Here is a 21,561-nt window from a genome sequence, read left to right as displayed (position 1 = left end):
ATCACAAGAAGAATGGCATGCCATAGCTTCCGATTATGAACGCCAATGGAACTTCCCAATGTGCGTTGGTGCTATTGACGGAAAGCACGTTATGATTCAAGCCCCGCCGATGTCAGGTTCAGAGTTTTACAACTACAAGGGGCACTTCAGCATTGTATTGATGGCTTGCTGCACAGCTAATTACAAGTTTTCGTACGTCGATATAGGAGACTCCGGAAGACACAGCGACGGGGGAGTTTTTTCAAACTCAATCTTCGGCCAGCAATTGTTGCACGGCAACTTACCGTTGCCTGCTCCTCGTTGTCTCCCGAATACAACAACAACTGTACCCTATTGTTTTGTTGGAGATGCAGCCTTTCCACTCAGAAACAACCTAATGAGGCCTTATCCGGGTCATTTCTTGCCAACTGACAAAAGAATTTTTAACTATAGGCTTTCAAGAGCAAGGCGGGTAATTGAAAATACATTTGGAATTTTATCTACACGTTGGCGAATTTTCAGGCGACCTATAATAGCTAACGTAGACAAAGCAGTTTTAATTACCAAGGCCGCTTGTTCCCTTCACAACTTTCTTCAAGACCAAGGGGATGAAAGTTACTTGCCTTCACACCTACTAGATAGAGAGGATAATGGTGAACTTGTACCAGGGTCCTGGAGAGCGGAAACTATTGGAAACAACCTCCAAGAACTAGGCCAAATAAGCTCCAATAACTACACTCGTAATGCTGCACAAGTGAGGGATCATTTCAAGGATTTTTTTGTTTCAGATGTCGGTCAACTGCCATGGCAAAACTCTGTTGTTACCCGAACATAAAACTCACACAAGTTTTAAAAACAATCATAATTTTATTTTTGATAACAGTCAGTGTAAATGTGTTTTATAGTTTATTTATGTTGCAACTCACAAATATACTGCAAGATATGGGTCATAGCATGGTCAGCTTTCACTTCATCCATTGACCGCAGTTTAACTGCAATCAGCTTCCCAAATTGAGCAGCAGCATCATCACTGTGTCCTTTGGATGATTCCATTGCTGCTTCAATAGCTTTGCAGTTTTTTTCTATCATTTCATATATTTTATCCTGAAAACAAAAAACTATTAATTTTTTCTGATTTAAGTGGAAAACAACACATCAAAAATCATGTACAATCATACCATTACCAACATTTCAAAAGCTTGAACTAATTCACATGAAAAATTGAAAACTCACTTGGGTTTCACTTCTTTTTTTAAGAGGCTTCACTTTTTCTGAAGCTACACTTGTGTCTGCTTGTACTTCTTCCAAATCTACATTTAGGTGTATATCATAATTTGTAAATAATGATGACTGTAGTATAATTGGTGATTTGACCACACAACAAAAAGTTTTTCACCCAAAACTGTGACATCCTCATGTTCAGTTTGCTGGGTAAGATCCAGCATCTCATAATTATTGACAGTTCTAAGAATATATTAAATTTGTGATAAAAAGTGGAGGTACAATAAAAAATCTAATAAATTTAAAAGTTTGTTTTAGATGAACCCTTTACATTTGGGTAAAATTACGACAATTAAATTTGTAAGTTAAGTAATTTCTTTTATTTGAACATACAATCTATGGCGGAGGTGGTCATCAAGAAACTGTAAACTTGAATAATGCTCCCACTGTTTTACTAAAACAGCTTCACATCCACTTTTCCTGCTTTCCACACTAGTTTTTTTAAACTTTGTATAACGGTCTCTAAGACTCTTCCATCTCCTCATGCAGTCTGCCACTATTCAGAAATGAAATAAAGACTAAATTGATAATGAGCAATGTCAGAAATCATTAAGGAAGTTCACATTAAGCTTGTTTCAATCTTCTAAGGCAACAATCTATGAAAAAAACTTGATTTTCTTGATTAAATTAAACTAGTCCTGCCTTCATTACCAGGCTGTCCAAGTTCTTTAGATATCATCACCCATGCATTTTCTTTTCTGGAAGTGTCCTTATAATCTCTGTGCTTGGTATTATAGATAGATGGCGATTGTGAAACCAAATGTATTAACATTTCATTAAAAGTTTCCATTATAATTATAATTATTATTGGCTACAAACAAAACAGTGTACTATTGTACTTAATACAACATCGACAGTATGTCGCAAGACGCCGCGCAAAAGTTGAATTAATTCAACCTTGCAGTTTGCCGCTTCGAACCGACTTGTTTACCGTTGACGTTGTTACCGCGTTTTGTGTGACATGGTTGCCGTTTGCCGTTGTCCGTTAGTCGCGGAAGTTTGCCGCAAACCGCGTTCAGTGTGAACCAGACTTAAGTCTGCTTGCGTGTTCTTGCTGTTAATGCTAAATTCGACTCCGAGAGCAGACTTATTTATTAATTGAAAGACACGTTTGCAATGTCAGGCGGCGTGAAGTTTAGTTTGTTCCAAGCGCGTTTATTCAGAGTTTAACACGTGACTGAATTGCAGCGAATTAACTATCAAAAGAACGTGCGAACGTAACACGCGAAGCCGAGAATAAAAGCAGACCGAGAGTCTTTTTTCTCGAAGGATTACGAATGGCCGTTTTATAACGAAGTGTCAGAAAAAATGTGTTCCAGCAGGATGTCAGAAAGCTTGTGGCAGCTCTTGCAGGAAAGCTTAACTCCGCCTGCATCCTTTGGTCTGTCTGTGTTTCAAATGTGTGAAGAAATAAGTAGGGAAACATGCGTGTTGCTACAAGCCGTAAAACAAAGCTGTTTTATTTGCGTCCTTCCATATAAGTACAGCGAGGCTTCAGGTCTTTGCGGTAGATCGTCAGTGCACAGACCACGGTAACCTGGATGTTTACCAAGTTGGGTTTGCCGATGTTTTAATAAACGTTTTCTGATATTGTTTATTTATTATTTTTGTTCATTGAATATCACCGCACACGCTTGCCGTGTGATACGAAGTTATTTTTGTTCACATATTTAAAAATATCGAAAATTAGCATTATTTCAAAAGACTGATTTCTTAATTTGTTTTTATACACAAGGTTTCGTGTTATTCCCTTTCCTTATCAGGTGCGAATCTTCTTTGGGTTTAAATGTAAATATATCTTGTGTATATTTAATTTTGGATATATTGGATAAACGTGGATATGTTATCATTATATCTTTTATTTCAATACTAAATAGGCTAAAAATACAATCATAGATGAAACCAAAACAAACTGTACCTTTCTGCAAAATGTTTTTGACAATTACTTTTACTTGAGTTATTGTACCATCTCTGGGAATTAAGTACAATTATAGTGGACAAATATTTGTTCAGTCGTGAATTTCCTTAGAAAACTAGGTGTCAAGTGTTAAGGTGGTTGTACACAGAATTCGTACATGAGTACGCATGTGATTTTGTTGCGAATATAACATGACCAAGTGTGTTATTGTATTGTTTAGACTTTGTAACTGGTTTCGATAGCCAAGCCGTGTAACCTAATAAAAAATACAAAATTTGACTTGAAAAGATTTTAAGTAAAAATTAGCAAGGTTTTAGGTCAAAGACTGGCGCTATTGCATGATATCAAGCCTATAACAAAAATGTATTCAATATAGCAATGCAATATTTAGTTAATAATGTGTTTAAAAAATTGTGGTGAGGCATTTTAAATAGTAGGCAATGAATTTTCATGGTAGTTGTTGTTTTTATGTAGAATTTAGTCCAGTGCCTAACTTTTCAAATAAAGGATCTGAAAACCGTTTTGGTCATGACAAACGATGAACTGCCAGCTTGGATATGTAGACAACAAACAAATTGATGCACTGGAACAATTGGGATAAGCATCAAACACAGCCATGTGTTGTGTATTAGGATTAAAAAAATGATGACAAATCTGTATTTATTAACTTAAGGTGTTGAGATGCCATGCTTTCATCAAATTTTAATATTTGATGGTACATTCAACCCAATCAATATCCTGGTGTTATAAGTGTGTTGCAGTTTGTATGTGTCTTTTCGTTTGTCTCGGTTTTTCTTTGTCATAATGATACATTAAATCCACTTAAACACACAAAATAACAAGCATTTCGTAGTTATCAATATTTCTCAAGACTTTTCTTTGCAATAGTGGACTTCTACGCAAAAGAGTATAACCACACAAAGATAAAAACCAGATTTGGAATTGTTTATTCGCACAACAGTTGGCTTTGGTCTCCCACCGACCTGCGCAACCAAGCGTAACTTCGTACGATAACGGATTCTGTGTACAGCCACCATTTTTGTGTTGCCTTGTTTTATAGTTCATTTCAAGCAATGCCTTTTGGTTCTGGTTAACTAAGTGTGGCACAAATAAACAGCAAACGGTGACCTAGCAATAGCTGCCGCTAAGTACACACACCACTAACTTAACAGAAAAGGATACATAAGGTTTAGGTTGAAGCATCTGCAAGTTAAACAGAATTCTGTTAAAATTAATTAATTGTATCTTTTAGGATATTTTATGTATTAAATGACTTGATTGATATATCTTAATCATGGAGACAACAGCAACTAATATGGACGTTGACGAGATCAGCGAAGAAAGTGCTTGTCAAATAAGATATGATGAGCCTTCAACATCTGCTGGTAAGTAATTTCTTGTTGTTTTGCTTCACTGCTGTTACCTTGCTTGTAGTGATTAAAAGGTTTTGCATCTGGAACATGTTGAATTTGTTATTTTATTTTTGAAATCCTGTCTTTGATGTTGGGGATGTACATAGTTTGTAATGTTGAACATTGTTGTGTTTAATTTTGTACGTCCTATACAAAAGGTTGTAGCAAATAAAGCAAAGATTAATAATGCCATCCTTGGTGTTCAAGGAAATGTGTCATGGACCGTCAACTACCCTAGTAACTGTAAAGGCACTTATTCATACTTGAAACTTATTTTAAAATTTTTGTAATTTACTGCCATGCATAGTTGTTTTGTTTCATTAAAATAACATCAAAATGGCATGATGAATTGGATACAATGGTGTACAGTGGTGTCAACATAATGAATTTAATACACTTTGAACTGAAGGTAAGGGGAAGAACGATGAACTGCTTTGAAAACCGTAAAAGCACTTATTTATACTTGCACTTATTTTGAAATTTGTGTAATTTACTGCCATTTCTAGCTGAAGGACATTACCGTCGCAGAAAGGAGAAGAAAAAGCTTAAAAATATACTTCGGGGTTGCAGCTGGGCCCGTGAAGCAAATGATGAAGAAATAACTTCATTTGTTTCCAGCTTACTTTCAGATGATCTGGACTTTTCAAGATTTTCGTTGCTTAAAACTGATGTCGAAAACCTGTGCTTCGTAATTCGAAAGAGGAAAATGCCAGTAAGTTAAAGAGTCCTTGCGAGCAAATCTTTTCACTATAAAGTGCAGAAATGGTCACGGCAAACGTTCTGTTGGTCTAGCCCTCTGTAATGTAGGTATTTTGTGCCATTTAGTGTGCTCTATAGCGCCATTGACTTAAAATTCATAGAAATAACAAGGAAGTTGTCATGACGTCATGCTTGCACTTTATAGTTGTTTAATTTTTTGTAATTTAATTTTTTTGTCTGGTACTGGCACCATAATTAGACAAATTTAAAAAGTTGGTAAATGTGCGTTCTTAGAAAACCAAAATGTTGAAGTTAAAATCATTTCATCACCACATACACTGAAAAAACTTGTCCTATCCGACAACCCGATGAGACAGTGGGGTTGCAAATTGCATCCACAACATTGAATATATAAACCTGAGTAAATGCAGCCTCACAAGTGTTGGTGCCAAACATCTGTGCCACAGTATTGTATGTTTACAGAAACCGGCAAGCGCCATCTGTTTGTCATCACCACATTAATCCTTACTCGCGCGACATAGGCGTCAGTGTTTGTTTTGTGCAATCCCATTATCAATGACTTGGACAAACCCAACACTTCTCAGAAAATGCTTGTAATGGTTCTCAAAAACAATGTTTTGATTAATGTCAATATTTTTACCTCTGATGAAATGATTTTAATTTTTTATCTGTCGTGAAACAACTTCTTTCGAAGAACGTGCACTGCGTTGCAAACTTTGCACAGTTGAGGTGTTTGGGGTGTACCCTTTTTTTCAAGCTGCCAAAAATGTTACAACCAGTATTTATTTAGCTGTAGAAGCTTGACCTGTACTACAACCAGCTACGGGACAACAGGGCAACTTTTCTCTGTTCTTTGAAAGATGTTGGTGCTGAACATCTTTCAACGAACATAGAAAAGTTGGAAAATCTGGTAAACTTTAACTAACTAACCACATTATAATTTCTTGCTTTTTGTCAATTATTTTCATCACTTGCCAGTCGAATGGTACCTTTGAGTTCCCCAAAAATCTATTCCTATTTTGTAGTCAGTTCCACAAAAATATTGTAAACAACATGAACAGAAAATCAAAGGTTGTTTTTGGTAAAAACATAATGTGCAGAATTGTTTTTGTTTAGTGAATGCCATGTGGTATATAAAAACGCATAAAGTAATAGTCCAAATAATCCATTCAAAGTATGGCCACTCCATGTTTGACGCTGAAGGTTTGCTCAGCAACTCAGCCTCTTACATGTACAAATACACGAAGCAAACAAACGTAGGAAGCTTTTTAATGTTTACTTGGTGTCAATATCACGCAAAGAAAGCATAGGACTATGGAATGTACAGCTTATGGTAATGAATATTTAACACCAAAACTAAGGGAAATATTAGTTGCAAGATTCTATATCCCATGGGACAATGCATTTGTTGTTTGAAACAAAACAATCGTGCATTTTGGTTTGAAACTAAAGCTAAAACGAAAATATATAAACAGTTGTTAGTTAATGTCACTCTCACTTTTTTTCAGTTAAAAATGTGTTTAGCTGAAGAAACTTAAACTGTCTGGCAAACAGATTGGAGACAGTGGGGCAGCTTGTGTAGCTAGTTGCATACGCAACATTAAATATGTTGATCTGTATAAATGCAACCTGACAAGTGTTGGTGCTGAACATCTTTCGAACAGCATAGAAAAGTTGGAAAATCCGGTAAGCCTTGACTAACTAACCACATATTCTTTATTCTGCTGTTCAAGCACAATAAAAATATGAACAATCAATTTGTTCTTCCCAACCTTAATTATATCAAGCACAGTCAAACAAATTCTTATGACAACTGAAGCTGTAGTTAATTTTTTTTTTCATTGTCATAGATTTGTATCATTGTGCTTTGTTTATCAATAAATATTGGGCGTGTATTTGGAGGAATTGTGACACCTTTGCAACTGGAGAGCAATGCACATAAATCGTTTCGTAGTGTAGAGAAAAAATGCAGAAGTCTGATCATAATTTTTGTGCCATGCAATTAATTATTCACTGTATTTCACGTAGTAGAAAAAACTTTTGTTGTCTTGTGATAACTCCCAGTATCATGATGGCTGACTGATGATTACTAAGTTACATTTTTTCATCTATAAATGTGCTATGTGTAGAGAATGTAAATAGAACTAATATTAACACTGAGGTACTTTATTGCTATTGACAGTTACTTTATAGCCACAATCTATGCAGGTGAAGAAGCTCAACCTAGCCTTCAATCCGATAGGTGACAGTGGAGCAGCTTTGGTTGCGAAATGCATTTATAACATTGAAGATGTTAGCATGAGGGTATGCAACCTGACAAGTGTTGGTTGCGAACATCTTTCAAAGAGCATAGAAAAGTTGGAAAATCCGGTAAGCCTTAACTGACTGACTGACTGTATAAATAAAAATAAAAACAATCAATTTGTTCTTCCCAACATTAATTATATCAAGCACAGTCAAACAAATTCTTATGACAACTGAAGCTGTAGTTAAATTATTTTTTCATTGTCATAGATTTGTATCATTGTGCTGTGTTTATCAATAAATATTGGGCATATATTTGTAGGAATTGTGGCACCTTTGCAACAGGAGAGCAATGCACATCAATCGTTTCATAGTGTAGAGAAAAAATGCTGAAGTCTGATCATATTTTTTGTGCCATTTAATTAATTATTTACTGTATTTCACGTAGTACTGTATTTTCACTGTATTTCACGTAGTAGAAAATTTTTTTGTTGTCTTGTGATAACTCCCAGTATCATGATGGCTGACTGATGATTACTTAGTTATATTTTTTCATCTTTAAATGTGTTATGGATAGAGCATGTGAATAGAACTAATATTAACACTGAGGTACTTTATTGCTATTGACAGTTACTTTATAGCCACAATCTATGCAGGTAAAGAAGCTTGACCTAGCCTTCAATCCGATAGGTGACTGTGGAGCAGCTTTGGTTGCAAAATGCATTCATAACATTGAAGATGTAGAACTGAATGGATGCAAACTGACAAGTGTTGGTGCCGGACATCTTTCAAAGAGCATAGAAAAGTTGGAAAATCCGGTAAGCCTTAACTAACTAACTAACCACATATTCTTTATTCTGCTGTTCAAGCATAATAAAAATAAAAACAAGCAATTTGTTCTTCCCAACCTTAATTATATCAAGCACAGTCAAACAATTTCTTATGACAACTGAAGCTGTAGTTAATTTTTTGTTTCTTTGTCATAGATTTGTATCACGGTGCTTTGTTTATCAATAAATATTGGGCATATATTTGTAGGAATTGTGACACCTTTGCAACTGGAGAGCAATGCACATCAATCGTTTCGTAGTGTAGAGAAAAAATGCAGAAGTCTGATCATATTTTTTGTGCCATTCAACTAAATATGTATTTCACGTAGTACTGTATTTTCACTGTATTTCACGTAGTAGAAAAAATTTTTGTTGTCCTGTGATAACTCCAAGTATCATGATGGCTGACTGATGATTACTAAGTTATATTTTTTCATCTTTAAATGTGGTATGTATAAGAAAATGTAAATAGAACTAATATTAATGCTGAGGTACATTATTGCTATTGACAGTTACTTTATAGCCACAATCTATGCAGGTGAAGAAGCTCGACCTATCTGCTAATCCGATATGTGACAGTGGGGCAGCTTTGGTTGCAAAATGCATTTATAACATTGAAGATGTTGTCCTGAATGGATGCAATCTGACAAGTGTTGGTGCTCAACATATGTCCGATAACATTAAACCGTTAAAGAATCCGGTAAGCATGATGTGTCTGTTTTTATTGTGCGTTAAATTTTAAACACCCCTTAGCCACGAACGAGAAAGTTGTTCACCATCCATCCCATGCCATCATTTGCGGGACCTTTTGTGTGTGGTAATGACTTTAAATTGTTGGATAATAACCATTGTACGATTAAGGACTCGTGCTGTATAGAGACTGCACTGGTTTGAAAGGCAAATTGCAACATTTAGTGGCTTGAAAATAGTTGTATTCCGTAAAATTTTCAATGAATTTTTCGAAATTGTTTTGTGAATTAATGATGTTTTGATGCGTCGTGCACTGCTAGTTTTGTGAAATGATCTTCGAGATGCTCCAGGACCCAAATTTTGAAGACAAGCATTAAGCTTAGGGATGGAAGCAGTTTCCGTTTTAATTTCGAATAGTCATATGAAGAATTGCAGTCTCGGTAAAAGAAACGCTTTATATAAATTTTCTTAATGGTTTGCCTGTCATTTTCTTAATGGTTTTGTCAGTCTCAGTCATTCAACAATAACGTTAATGATGAACACAGATACGTTTGAAATGTCGGCTTAAAACATTTTAACAAAATCTTACACTGAAATCACACAGGGTTTTCTCCATTTGAAAAAGTCGTTTGGTACTGTAGATAAATTATTGTTACTCGGGCTGGGTTTGACTTTTTTATTGATTTAGCTGAAGGGGCTTAACCTTTCCAACAGTCCGATCAAAGACAGCGGCGCTTCTCACAGCCGTGTGCGTTATGATATTCAAACAATTGCGTTTTATGCTTTACCTCGACATTTCCAATCACTCTCGTGACATTACAACAAACTTCATCGTTTAACTCGCCTCATGAAAAACCGCAGACTTGGAATGGAATATATCATTAAGTTTCCAAATTTGTAAAATACCTTTGGAGAATAACTTGTGTTTACAGGTAGGACAACAAATTATTTTGCGAAAGCGTAAACCTGGATTTTAATCCTAAATTTTCCACAATGAAGCAATTGAAAGCCATCAATATTTATTCGATTTATTAATGATACTCACACAAAAACGTACTTTTTCAGCTGAAGAAACTCGACTTAACCTCTAACCCGATTAGAGACAGCGGGGCAGCTTCGCTTGCAAATTGCATCGAAAACATTGAAGAATTATACCTGAGTACATGTGACCTGACTAATGTTGGTGCCGAATATCTGTCCGACAACATATGCTCTTTGCAGAATCCGGTAAGCGTGAACTATTTAATTGTAGAGGCCTTCAGTGATGAATGAATACAATCAGGGGCGTATCCAGGAATTTTAAAAGGGGGGGGTCCAATTTTTTTAGGGAATTCCCCGATTTTCAGGTATAAACTATTGTGGGCGAGAATCGCAAAATACGAGCGCCGGTGTTCGCGCCAATCGTCACATAAACGGTGGCTTTCCGGCTTGCGCAATTGTGTAACGCTATGGAAAGTTTAACAACTAAACTAATTGACTTTCACGCAAATAAACCGCTTGTCATTACAACGTGGCCACTGAAAAACGACGTTTCGTCCTTGAACTGACGAAAAATGACACTTGTTTCGTAACAATGCAACATGTTTGGTAACAATGCCAAGTGTTCGGTAACAATGCTCCCTGTTTGGAAACAATGGCGAATGCAACACGATGCGGTTTTTAGGTCAACGTCAAAGAAAATTTCTGGTTTTCACGCGGATTTTGACAAAAAAAATACAGTGGCGTTTGTTTACTTATCAAAAAAGACCAAAATATTTCACAAAAGGGGGGGGTCCGGACCCCTCGGACCCCCCCCCTGGATACGCCCATGAATACAATATACGTTTTATATACCCAATATACCAAACAAACGCACTGGAGAACGAATATCTGTATTTCTATTAATATAAGCTTCGCCGAAATGCCCACCTTGTAATGTCACAACAGAAGCAGGACGTCACAAAGCAACCAGTGATGCGTAGGTGTTAATTTTTCGGTTGAGTGAGCACATATGCATGTGCTGTTGCTAATGTGAATGTAAGCGAGTTTCGGGCAGTTTTAGTGGGGTTTTGAGGGCCCAATTATTCGTGGTTTTATGAAAGATCCATCCCTCATCTACGAGTTCTGGTCAACATTTTTCGCCGGACAGGTATATTATTGACCCCTGGGAGCATTTGATCCCTCCGGTTGGACATTATTTGGGGTAAAAAAGCAACAAAAAATGCAACTGGATTTTGCAGAAAAATGAATCGTTTAAGTATCACATCTATTGTGGTTCAATGATATCTCTCCTCCACACAATAACACCAAAGTTAGTTGCTGAATAATTGCCTAAGCAACCTCCCTCGGCTGTTTATGCCCCCTGTAGGTCATAAGATCTTCCAGGAGGTTTAGTGCAAATTACCTAACATCCATATCAGTAGTATGAAACCTTGACGTTGTTGAATATACGATAAATCAGCAAACAATACTTTCTCTTGGTTGAGCTTTGTAATAAACTATTTCAGGCACAGGTCTATAGAGCTATGTGAGAAGTTCGTAATCAAAATTAACCACGTATTAGATAACTTTCAATGGTGGCCCCCAAAACATTGTTTTTGATCCACTGAGTGTAATGAGCATTGATGCGTTGCATTCAACAAACATGTATCTTGATGCTATGTTGGATTGCATACCTACTTCAAAATATAAACAACTTTACTTCCAGTGTAATTGATCGATATACAATAAGCGAATACACACTTAAACCCTTCATCAACTTATGAAGTGAAAACTTTGGAGCACGGTGAATGACTTAGGGCGCTTAAAACCTATGGGCAGGATTGTCATCGATCTGAAATTAAAAAATGTACGACTGAAAAGGAATACGATTTACTTATAACGTTGCTACATTTAAAAAGAATGTGGCAAATGTGAGTATGTCGAACAAATCGTGTTGGCAAAAAAACTATCATGTGCGTTATGACATTCAAACAATTATGTTTCGTGCTTTACCTCGACATTTCTAAACACTCTGGTGACAGTACAACAAACTTCATCGTTTAACTCGCCTCATGAAAACCCCAGACTTGGAATGGAATAAATCATTAAGTTTCCAAATTTGTAAAATAGCTTTGGAGAATAAATTGTGTTTACAGGTAGGACAACAAATTATTTTGCGAAACCGTAAACCTGGATTTTAAACCTATATTTTCCACAATGAAGCAATTGAAAGCCATCAATATTTATTCGATTTATTAATGATACTCACACAAAAATGTACTTTTCAGCTGAAGAAACTCAACTTATCCTTCAACCCGATTGGAGACAGCGGGGCAGCTTCGGTTGCAAATTGCATCGAGAACATTGAAGATGTTGATCTGAGTGCATGTGAACTGACTAGTGTTGGTGCCGAACTACTGTCCAACAACATATGCTCTTTGCAGAATCCGGTAAGCGTGAACTATTTAATTGTAGAGGCCTTCAGTGATGAATCAATACAATATACGTTTTATATACCCAATATACCAAACAAACGCACTGGAGGACGAATATCTGTATTTCTATTAAAATAAGCTTCGCTGAAATGCCCACCTTATAATGTATCCTCTGTCACAACAGAATTGGGATGTCACAAAGCAACCAGTGATGCGTAGGGGTTAATTTTCCGGTTGAGTGAACACATATGCATGTGCTGTTGGTAATGTGAATGTAAGCGAGAGCGAGTTTCGGGCAGTTTTAGTGGGGTTTTGAGGGCCCAAATATTTGTGGTTTTGTGAAAGATCCATCCCTCATCTACGAGTACTGGTCAACATTGGTCGCCGGACAGGTACATTATTGACCTCTGGGGGCATTTGATCCCTCCGGCTGGACATTATTTAGGGTAAAAAAGCAACAAAAAATGCAACTGGATTTTGCAGAAAAGTGGATTGTTTAAGTATCCCATCTAGTGTGGTTCAATGATATCTCTCCTCCACACAATATCACCAAAGTTAGTTGCTGAATAATTGCATAAGCAACATTCCACAGATGTTTATGCCCCCTGTAGGTCATAAGATCTTCCACCAGGCTCAACAAATCCTTGCTGTGTATTGTCCCATCCAGGAGCATTAATTTGTTTTTAAACTTGGAAGAATATTAGGTTCCTATACAAGTCACAAAACCCAGCAACGGTTATTGGGAAACAAGCGAAACAGTCGGCAGATGTGCATTATTGCATTGGGCCTTGAAACAGGATTTCTTTGGTTTAAATGCCACACATGTCCTGTAGTTGTACAAAATGTATCGCAAAATTATACAAACAAACCCACGAGAAAGTAAACAAAGCTTTAACAGGAAGAAAGCCTTTTCCTTTTTTTCCACCAGACGAGCGCACTGACCATTCCACTTTCCTTGCATAGTGAGACACGCATATGTAAACATTTATTTTTGCACCATGATACAGTTTAATCACTGCCGGACTTTTGTTTGTCCGCCTAGAGAAAGATTAGTCTAGTGGTAGGTCCAGGTTTAGTAGGTTTGAAATCGGTGGCCTGGTTACCGTCAAAAGTCCACGACTGCCGAAAAGTGGTATTTGCCTGTTTTTGATTGTCCGAAGACGTTTTGTTTGATTTTTTTCACCCAAGTTCTTTTGAATTACTAGATATTGCAAAGAATAGACATTAAATTCGATGTTGATCAAGGCTGACTATTTTGTGCTTATGTTTGCGGGCTCTACGTACATTGGGAAGGATATTTAGAACTCTAGCTTTACCGCCAAGTCTTTTTGAAGTTAAACATCGAGCAAACTGACCTAAACTATGAACAAAAGAAAGCAGAATGTCCTTTTTTTCTTGAGCAATTTTTTGTGCAATAGCTTTTAAATTTATCGATTATCGTCGACAACACAAACAAATTATTTCTTAAATGTTTACCTATTTATTCAGCTGAAGAGACTCGACTTATCTTGCAACGACATAGAGGACATTGGGGCAGCTTTCGTGGGAAGATGCATCAAAAATATCAAAAATGTAGACCTGGGTAATTGCGACCTGACAAGCGTTGGTGCCAAACATCTTTCAGAGCACATGGAAAAGTTGGAAAATCCGGTAAGTATATTCTGTATATTATCGTTCAATAATAATAAAAAAATATGAACAAGCAGTTTGTCCTTGTAACACAGTGGTTCCCAACCTTAATTATATCGCGTACCACTTTAAAGTCCTGCACAGTTTTTTTTTTAAATATTGCATAAATGAGTGATTTTGGTTGACCTAACTGTTGTGTAAAAGTAATTAAACATTAAAATCTTAGACATTAAAGCTTCCATCGAAATAACATTAAATGTTCACTTTATTTAAACACTTCGTAAAATTTCCAAACAAAACACTCTTGCATCAGTTAATATTTGTAACATAATTATGACATCGTACTTTCATTTAATTTCATCCTTTGTTTTCATGTTTTGAGTTCTCAGGCTTTCATTTTGTTATTTATTTAGATGGAGTCTCTGATTCTCTCCGACAATAACTTGACCGATGAATGTTCTGAGTCATTGGCTCGATGTGTTCATAACATAAAGAAATTTCTTGCCACAGGATGTAATTTTACAGCGGCAGGGATGGATACAATTACATCATATACCCAAGGAGTTCAATTTTTTGAATTATAAAACATTGTTTTGGGGAAAATAAAACGTTTTCCTCTCCGTTTAAAAAGAGGTCAAAATATGATAAAAGGGTGCAAATATGACTCCATGCAACTGCAACAAGACATATCAATGTTGGTTAACATAACAAGAATTGCCAATTTGGTTTTTTACTAAAAGCCTAATCTACTTTATCGTGCTCGATAGTAGATGTTATTTTTCTTATTTGAAATAACATAGGAATTTGAACTTTTTTTTTGTGTACGTGAATCTCATTTTTTTACTACACCTTTGTATCCGACGTCGTATTTATCATATGTTATGTTGTGTTTTCGTGGCATCAACTGTGTTTTTATTAACGCCCGCATAACTAATTTACGGCAAGCGTGCTATTCATTTGTATGCACGGAAGACAGCTAAATATCCGGCCAGCCTATTTCGTGACACTTCGAGCAACAAGCTGTTTTTTTCAAATGAGTCACGGATCAGGCCGAACCCAAACGACCCTGTATGCATTTTCTATATAAGCCACACATCTTGGGTAAAAGAATAGAGGGCTATAATTCAGTCTATAACTCGATTCCATGCTTTCTTTATAGATTCACAGACAGAGTTTAGTACGCGTGGTTTGTAACGTTTTGTTGTAATATTCATGCGACTGTTATTTATGTATTAAAGCTGAAAGATTGACTTTGGGTTAAAGAGTAGCCTTTTTATCAGGAGTCAGATATACGGCAGTGTCAATATTTTGTGTAGACGTTTTGACGTCTTCGTCAGGACTTGTGCGATTCAGTCAGACATAAAATTTGGTGACCCCGACGTGATATTTGAATGGGTATTTAAACCTTCTGATTAATAATCTGCGCAAATTATAGAACTAACTGCAAATATGGGTAATTTCTTGTGTCTAAAAATTAACGATTGTACGAACCAAAGATTTTTAACCATGTCAAACAAGTTTTTCAGACATTTCTTGTCGTTCTCCATCAAGGACAAAGACCGGAACAAACATTTCGAACAATGATAAGGTACGTTTGTTTTCTCTTTAATTTTATGCGCCTGATTGTTTAAGAAAATGCCAAACTGCTTTTAAGTATGTTTTGTCAAATGCAAAACCGTTTTTATAGTTTTTAGCATACGCCTAGCCGTAGTGGTTATGTCAATCTCATTTTTGTTGATGTTATAATGTTGTAATAAGCCTGCATCTCAATAAGGTAACGCCGCACGCGAATTCACTTTGAGAAGTGTTTTTTAGATTTAATTAAATCATGTCCGAAACGTTAGATTATTTTCTTTAACATACGTGACTGCTGGCAACTTAGGGTTGTTTGTGGAAATTGGTCAGAACATTGTCTGCTTAGAAGTCCTCACGGAGGCATGACGTCAGCTAAGGGGTCTGACACGTTATTTCTTACTTTGCGCAAACGAGGTCGCCCAGCCTACATGCATTTTTTACTCACTTTCTTTTGACCCTCGTTAGGGGAAACCCTCGTGCTAGTTTAGGGGTTGTTATGGTTATTCGAAGCAAGACATCACTGATTAACCGCTTTCATGAATGATTTTTGCGCCCATTTATTAATTGACATGAGCTTAATGCAAATCTAAATCACCACCTTTTACGTCTGTAAACACAAACATTTCCTTCATGTGAGGTAGCTGTAACGATATATTGATTTGCAACGAACCGCCTGACTTTACCTTATGTCCTTTGTAAGTAACTACCATAATCGTTCAAGGAAATTGTATAACAGTTATTCTACATTTAACATGGCTACGTGTTTTTAAAACGTTAACGTTTACTTAATTTTAGAACTTGCTGAAGGAAAATAGTAGGAGAAATGCAAAAAAAAGACGGGAAATTGGTGTTACAATGCAAAAGCATTTGGGCAAGCGCGACATCTCGCGACCGTGTCTCCTCGTCACACGACTGAATCCTTTTTTATTCACCGAGCAAAGACTCGAAGAGCAAATAACTGGTGGTGGCAAGGCACATGAACACGCCACATTTTTCGCAAGTGATCAGATGTCACAAACTTGATCACTGAACACTGAAGCCAGGCTTGGGAGCCGTAGGTAAAAATAATTCGCAGTGATTAACCAACGAAGTTCCAAATGCACTGGTAAGATTTAACAAGCGAATTATTTTACAGACCGCAGAAGGCATTCATCACTCTTTAAAAACTGCGTGTCTATACAATGCATTGTGGGAGATTTGCGTATACGGCCAAGGCGCAAGTTATATTTCACATTTGCAAATCCATTTTAGCCCGCACCGACCGTCAAACATTGCCAAACTCTGCTCAGTAAAAAGCTTTTTCGTTAAACTAATTGGGATTTTTGAACACAAGCCTCATGTCGAACCTATCTGTATTGGTATACACGACCTTAACGAACAGTATAGTTACTCACAAATTATGATAATCGTGTTAATTAATTTTTCGCTGTGATAATATTAACGTTATATTGACCTCACATGGCAGCAAAAAAGTCCATTATATGACTCGTAAACACGAGCAATTCACTGTCACTCATTCATGTCCCCTGAGTGTCAAAGTAAACAACAGCGAATTTTGTTCTACTTTGTTATATCCTTGTTTGTGTGTTATAACTTTCATGCGTTATGTTCTGTGTTCAAATAACATTAGGCTCAGATGTAACGGCAGGATGTTCGAGTTTTTTTACAGATATATGCAGATCCTTCTGCATTGATGGATGTTTCTTCCTATCGTTCTGGATTACTGATTGTAACGTGCTTTTTCAACGGATCGGCGGCGTTACACGCTACACAGCAGTTTTTGCCTTTAGCCCAAATGTGTTCAAAACGCGTCCCAAATTCTCCTAGGTAATGACCACGCCCGCAGAACACAACAGACGCTTGTATTCAATACAACGGAAATGAACGGCACAACATCAACGCGCCAGAACAGGAACGGTTTCTATAAACAAAAAAGAAGCACAATTGTACATACGGTTTGCAGACATTCTAGTACACCCACCAACTGGTTTTGCGACCGATCTATCAGCGGGCACAGACTGCCCGCTGCGAAATCGCATTCAAAGGCTGCATCATTCAGATGCCGGCAAGACTTCCAAATGCCACACAGTTATCGGACATAAACACAGTTATCAGCAAAATAGAAACCTTATTCAAATAGAATCATATGGTTAAAATACATGACAACAAATGCAACACAAGTACAAGCAAACATAACCACGCGGTCTGCACGCGCACAGCTAATGCGCAGCCTTTGTTATAAGTGTTGCGTCAAACATAGAAATCACAACAATAACGAAAAGAAATATTGAATTTTGGTTTGGGAATCTACACTGATGTTAAATTCAGTTTTAGTGAAATGTTTGTTGCGCTATCCAACATGTTATAATACTGCCGTTGCTTATGTAAGGATGATACACAGCTTTTGGATTAGTCCATTTTTTTCCTTCAATTCAGAAACTTTCACTTGTGCACAGATATGTAAAATAGAGCAAATGCGCAAAGAAGAACAAATAAAATCACAGGAAGAAAAGATCTTGAGAACCTTTTATTTCTGCATTTCTGAAGTTGTTATGTACAAACGATATTTTAGGGAAATACACTGATAAAAGAAAACATTCCATTTGGCACCTTGGTTATAACAGATTATTTATTTCCTGTTAAGGGGATAACATTTGATATCTACACCAGTATAACAAAACTTTATGTCTACAAACACCAAGATATCACAAGAAATAAAAAAACTTCATATAGCCTAAACCTACACTTGGGAAACAACTACAAACAATATAGCGCATTGTGGAGCGTCTTGTACCTGACTGCAATATTTGTGAGTAAAAGCATTGAAACTGGCACTCGTTATAATAATAGTGTGGTTTTTTAAAAAATGTTCGTCCTTATTAAACTAAATTAAGTTACGAAGGGTTAATCTGTTAAACGACTCGGTGAAATTTGTCACATCATTACAATTGTTTGGTCAAAAACAATTATATCGTTTAAGATTCATTAATATGGTATACGACATTAACTGGTGCAGTCAAAAAATTATGGGATCTAATGACGGAGATCATTGGATTAGTCCTAACAATGGCGATGACAAATTTTTTAGAAGAATGAAATAATATATTGTCAGGTGTTGTGTATACCGCGGTACACTTGAAATCGTGTCGTGGCATATCAGTGTGCGGCACGAACTTAAGTCTGTGAATGTTCCAGTACGTAACATGGTGAGAACAAGACAAGAGTTATTAGAGCTAAATGAAACAAACCGTTTACAGAAATTTAGACAACTTATTTATGTGGATAAGAAAGTAATGGGGACGACTCCGTTCGTGATAAAATCTCTTTGTTCGATCGATCGTCAGTATTCCCGGCTATTCCTGATGATTTAATTTATTTAAACGACTTCTTCTTAGTGTGAATAAGGAGGTGCCTGTTTCGATTGCCTATAATGCTGAACAGTTTTTCGCAAAAAGTGCACTTGTATGGTTGCCTTCCAGTATGTGTTCGTCCATGGGTTTTGACGTCAGACTTTGTTCTAAAACATTTTTCGCAAATATCGCACCGAAAAGGCTTCTCTCCAGAATGAATTCGGAGATGAACGCTTAGATTTCCTTTTCGAGCGAATAATTTTTCGCAAATTGTGCACTTGTATGGTTTCTCTCCAGTGTGAGTTCGTCCATGGGTTTTGACTTTATACTTTGTTCTGAAACATTTTTCGCAAATATTGCAACGAAAAGGCTTCTCTCCAGAATGAATTCGAAGATGAACTCTTAGATTTCCTTTTCGAGCGAATAATTTTTCGCAATTTGTGCACTTGTAAGGTTTCTCTCCAGTATGTGATCGTGCGTGTGCATTTCGACTTCCAATATGGCTGAACAATTGTGAACAAAATGTGCACTTGTATGGTTTTTCTCCAGTATGAGTTCGACTGTGGATTTTGACGTCCGTAGCAATTCTGAAACATTTTTCGCAAATTTTGCATTTGTTAGGTTTTTCTCCAGTATGAGTTCGTCTGTGGATTTTGATTTCCATAGAAGTTTTGAAAGATTTTTTGCAAACATCGCACTGAAAAGGTTTTTCTCCAGTATGAATCAGAAGGTGCCGGTTTCGATTAGATATATTGCTGAATCCCTTTGAACAAAATTTGCACTTGTAAGGTTTCTCTCCAGTATGAGTTCGACTGTGGATTTTGAGTTCCGTTGCAGTTTTGAAACATTTTTCGCAAATTGTGGATTTGAAATGTTTTTCTCCTCTTTGTGTTCATACTCTTTCGTCTTGATCACTTTTCATGGCTAACTGTTTGGCGCAACAACTATGCACAAACCCTGTATGAATATTCTGCTGCTCTTTTGTTTCGTTTTTGGTTTATTGTTTTGTCGTTCTTTCTTGTTTCAGAAACCAATATAACAATACATCACGCAGTTAAATGTAGATTAATTTCACATATCTCGCAAATTGAAAATATTTATAAGTGGTTTTCTTGCAGAAATTCTGTGTTGCCTCAGGAACCAAGTAAATTGTATTCTGATTAACAAGTTTGATACTTACAGCTGATTTCCTTTCGTTCACGCAGTTAAGTGGACTCTTTTCACACAGTTTGATGTTCTGTTTGCCCACAATCGTTGCTGCTATGTAGGACAGGAAATTATCAATCGTGTCTGATTATTGTGTAAGCTGCAGACAGATGGCCACTGTTTCGACCTAAAAGGTCTCATCAGTGTAGCTGGTGTGACTATCAGACGACTTTATGTGTCTGATTATGTTGCGCAGTAATGCATGCACAAATACTAAACTGTTTTTTGCTTTTTAATGTTTTTCCTGAAAAGTCATTTTGTAATAATAATTTACATTTGCACTTTACTCAATGTTAACATACCACAAACTATCAGCAAAGGTGTGCAAATTGTTACGGTTGGGTATGCAAGGCATAATATAATAATGACCTACGTTTAACTCGAATAGCAATGTCAACATAATATTACTTAACGTTTATTTAAGCGATGACAGTAATTTGCTTCTTCGTTGTTTTTTGTTGCTTTGCGCAAAAATTTCATGCAAACAAATAGGAAACAAAACAACTTTAATATTAGTGAAAGTGTCATATTTATTACCTTGTGATTGATATATTCATTACACTTACACAAATTCAACTCAGTTTATCCGCAAAACTAAATTAAAAGTGCACTCAATAACTGTATGAGTTGAATGTTTTTCGTGAGCGATACCGGGAAAGTTATTTGTATGTAAGCCAGAATACCACAAAAATCAGGTATAAACTGTGATTGTGGGGAAGATCTCATATATTTCATTTGTTTAGGTAAACGGCATTGAAACGTCATTGTATAAAACAATTGCAAGATGTGACGTCACGCTTTTGCATGGGTTGTTAAATAAACTTTGCTGGCCAGGAAACTGTTAATCAGCATTTGGCTGAACAATTTTTTACCAATTGTGCACTTGTAGGGTTTGTCTCCAGTATGAAATCGAGTGTGGATTTTGACTTCCGTAGAAGTTTTGAAACATTTATCGCAAATTGTGCATTTGAAATATTTTTCTCCTCTTTGTGTCCGCACTCTTTCGTCTTGATCAATTTTCATGACTAACTGTTTGGTGCAACAACTATACAAAAACCCTGTACGAACATTCCGCTGCTTTTTTGGGTTCTTTTTTGGTTTATTGTTTTGTCTGTCTTTCTTGTTTCAGAAACCACAATAATATTTAAGTTTTTTATTAGGTTTGCCGTCTTTTCTGTACAAAACTGTAATAACTGTTGTATCTCGCAAATAAAAAATATTCATAAGTGGTTTCCTTGTCGGAATTCTGTGTTGCCTGAGGAGCCAAGTAAATTATATTCTGTTTAACAAGTTTGTTACTTACAGCTGATTTCCTTTCGTTCACGCAGTTTC

General features: G+C 36.4%; 3 protein-coding genes across 32 annotated transcripts in view; 2 read left to right on the top strand and 1 right to left on the bottom strand.

The window, feature by feature from the left end:
• LOC145890428 (NACHT, LRR and PYD domains-containing protein 12-like) overlaps window positions 1–15,415 on the top strand; it is a 481,386-nt gene extending 465,971 nt beyond the window's left edge. For 22 of the 30 annotated variants that reach the window (XM_082981491.1, XM_082981485.1, XM_082981490.1 and 19 more), the window contains 7 exons: window positions 7,519–7,680; window positions 8,211–8,372; window positions 8,923–9,084; window positions 10,140–10,301; window positions 12,323–12,484; window positions 13,958–14,119; window positions 14,512–15,415. In XM_082981491.1, the coding sequence (XP_082837617.1) occupies window positions 7,519–7,680; window positions 8,211–8,372; window positions 8,923–9,084; window positions 10,140–10,301; window positions 12,323–12,484; window positions 13,958–14,119; window positions 14,512–14,682 (1,143 nt within the window). In that variant the 3' untranslated portion in view covers window positions 14,683–15,415. The remainder of the gene's footprint in view (window positions 1–7,518; window positions 7,681–8,210; window positions 8,373–8,922; window positions 9,085–10,139; window positions 10,302–12,322; window positions 12,485–13,957; window positions 14,120–14,511) is intronic. The other 8 variants (XM_082981496.1, XM_082981494.1, XM_082981477.1 and 5 more) reach the window with 7 other exon arrangements.
• LOC145888940 (uncharacterized) lies at window positions 886–2,127 on the bottom strand. Its single transcript, XM_082979810.1, has 5 exons — window positions 1,912–2,127; window positions 1,594–1,756; window positions 1,376–1,443; window positions 1,213–1,289; window positions 886–1,083 (listed from the first exon to the last, which is right to left on the bottom strand). The coding sequence occupies exons 1-5, from the start codon at window positions 2,048–2,050 to the stop codon at window positions 886–888; spliced, it is 645 nt and encodes a 214-aa protein (XP_082835936.1). The 5' UTR covers window positions 2,051–2,127.
• On the top strand, window positions 4,431–7,414 carry LOC145890459 (uncharacterized). The gene is made up of 4 exons (XM_082981538.1): window positions 4,431–4,563; window positions 5,097–5,302; window positions 6,835–6,996; window positions 7,213–7,414. Exons 1-4 carry the CDS (start codon window positions 4,473–4,475, stop codon window positions 7,219–7,221), a joined length of 468 nt encoding a protein of 155 aa, XP_082837664.1. The 5' UTR covers window positions 4,431–4,472; the 3' UTR covers window positions 7,222–7,414.
• Window positions 15,416–21,561: the final 6,146 nt, after the last annotated feature.

Source organism: Ascidia mentula, chromosome 2 (assembly GCF_947561715.1).
Source record: "Ascidia mentula chromosome 2, kaAscMent1.1, whole genome shotgun sequence".
NCBI classification, from domain to species: domain Eukaryota; kingdom Metazoa; phylum Chordata; class Ascidiacea; order Phlebobranchia; family Ascidiidae; genus Ascidia; species Ascidia mentula.
This window is presented reverse-complemented; position numbering and strand designations above follow the sequence as displayed.

Excerpts from the sequence above, each read along its gene's own strand:
- LOC145888940 (XM_082979810.1), bottom strand. The coding sequence starts at position 2,050 with ATGGAAACTTTTAATGAAATGTTAATACATTTGGTTTCACAATCGCCA. Across the intron at positions 1,757-1,911 it reads TAAAGAACTTGGACAGCCTG|TGGCAGACTGCATGAGGAGA; the intron begins GTAATGAAGGCA and ends ATTTCTGAATAG. Across the intron at positions 1,444-1,593 it reads GACCACCTCCGCCATAGATT|AACTGTCAATAATTATGAGA; the intron begins GTATGTTCAAAT and ends ATATATTCTTAG.
- LOC145890459 (XM_082981538.1), top strand. The coding sequence starts at position 4,473 with ATGGAGACAACAGCAACTAATATGGACGTTGACGAGATCAGCGAAGAA. Across the intron at positions 4,564-5,096 it reads TGAGCCTTCAACATCTGCTG|CTGAAGGACATTACCGTCGC; the intron begins GTAAGTAATTTC and ends TGCCATTTCTAG. Across the intron at positions 5,303-6,834 it reads TTCGAAAGAGGAAAATGCCA|CTGAAGAAACTTAAACTGTC; the intron begins GTAAGTTAAAGA and ends AAATGTGTTTAG.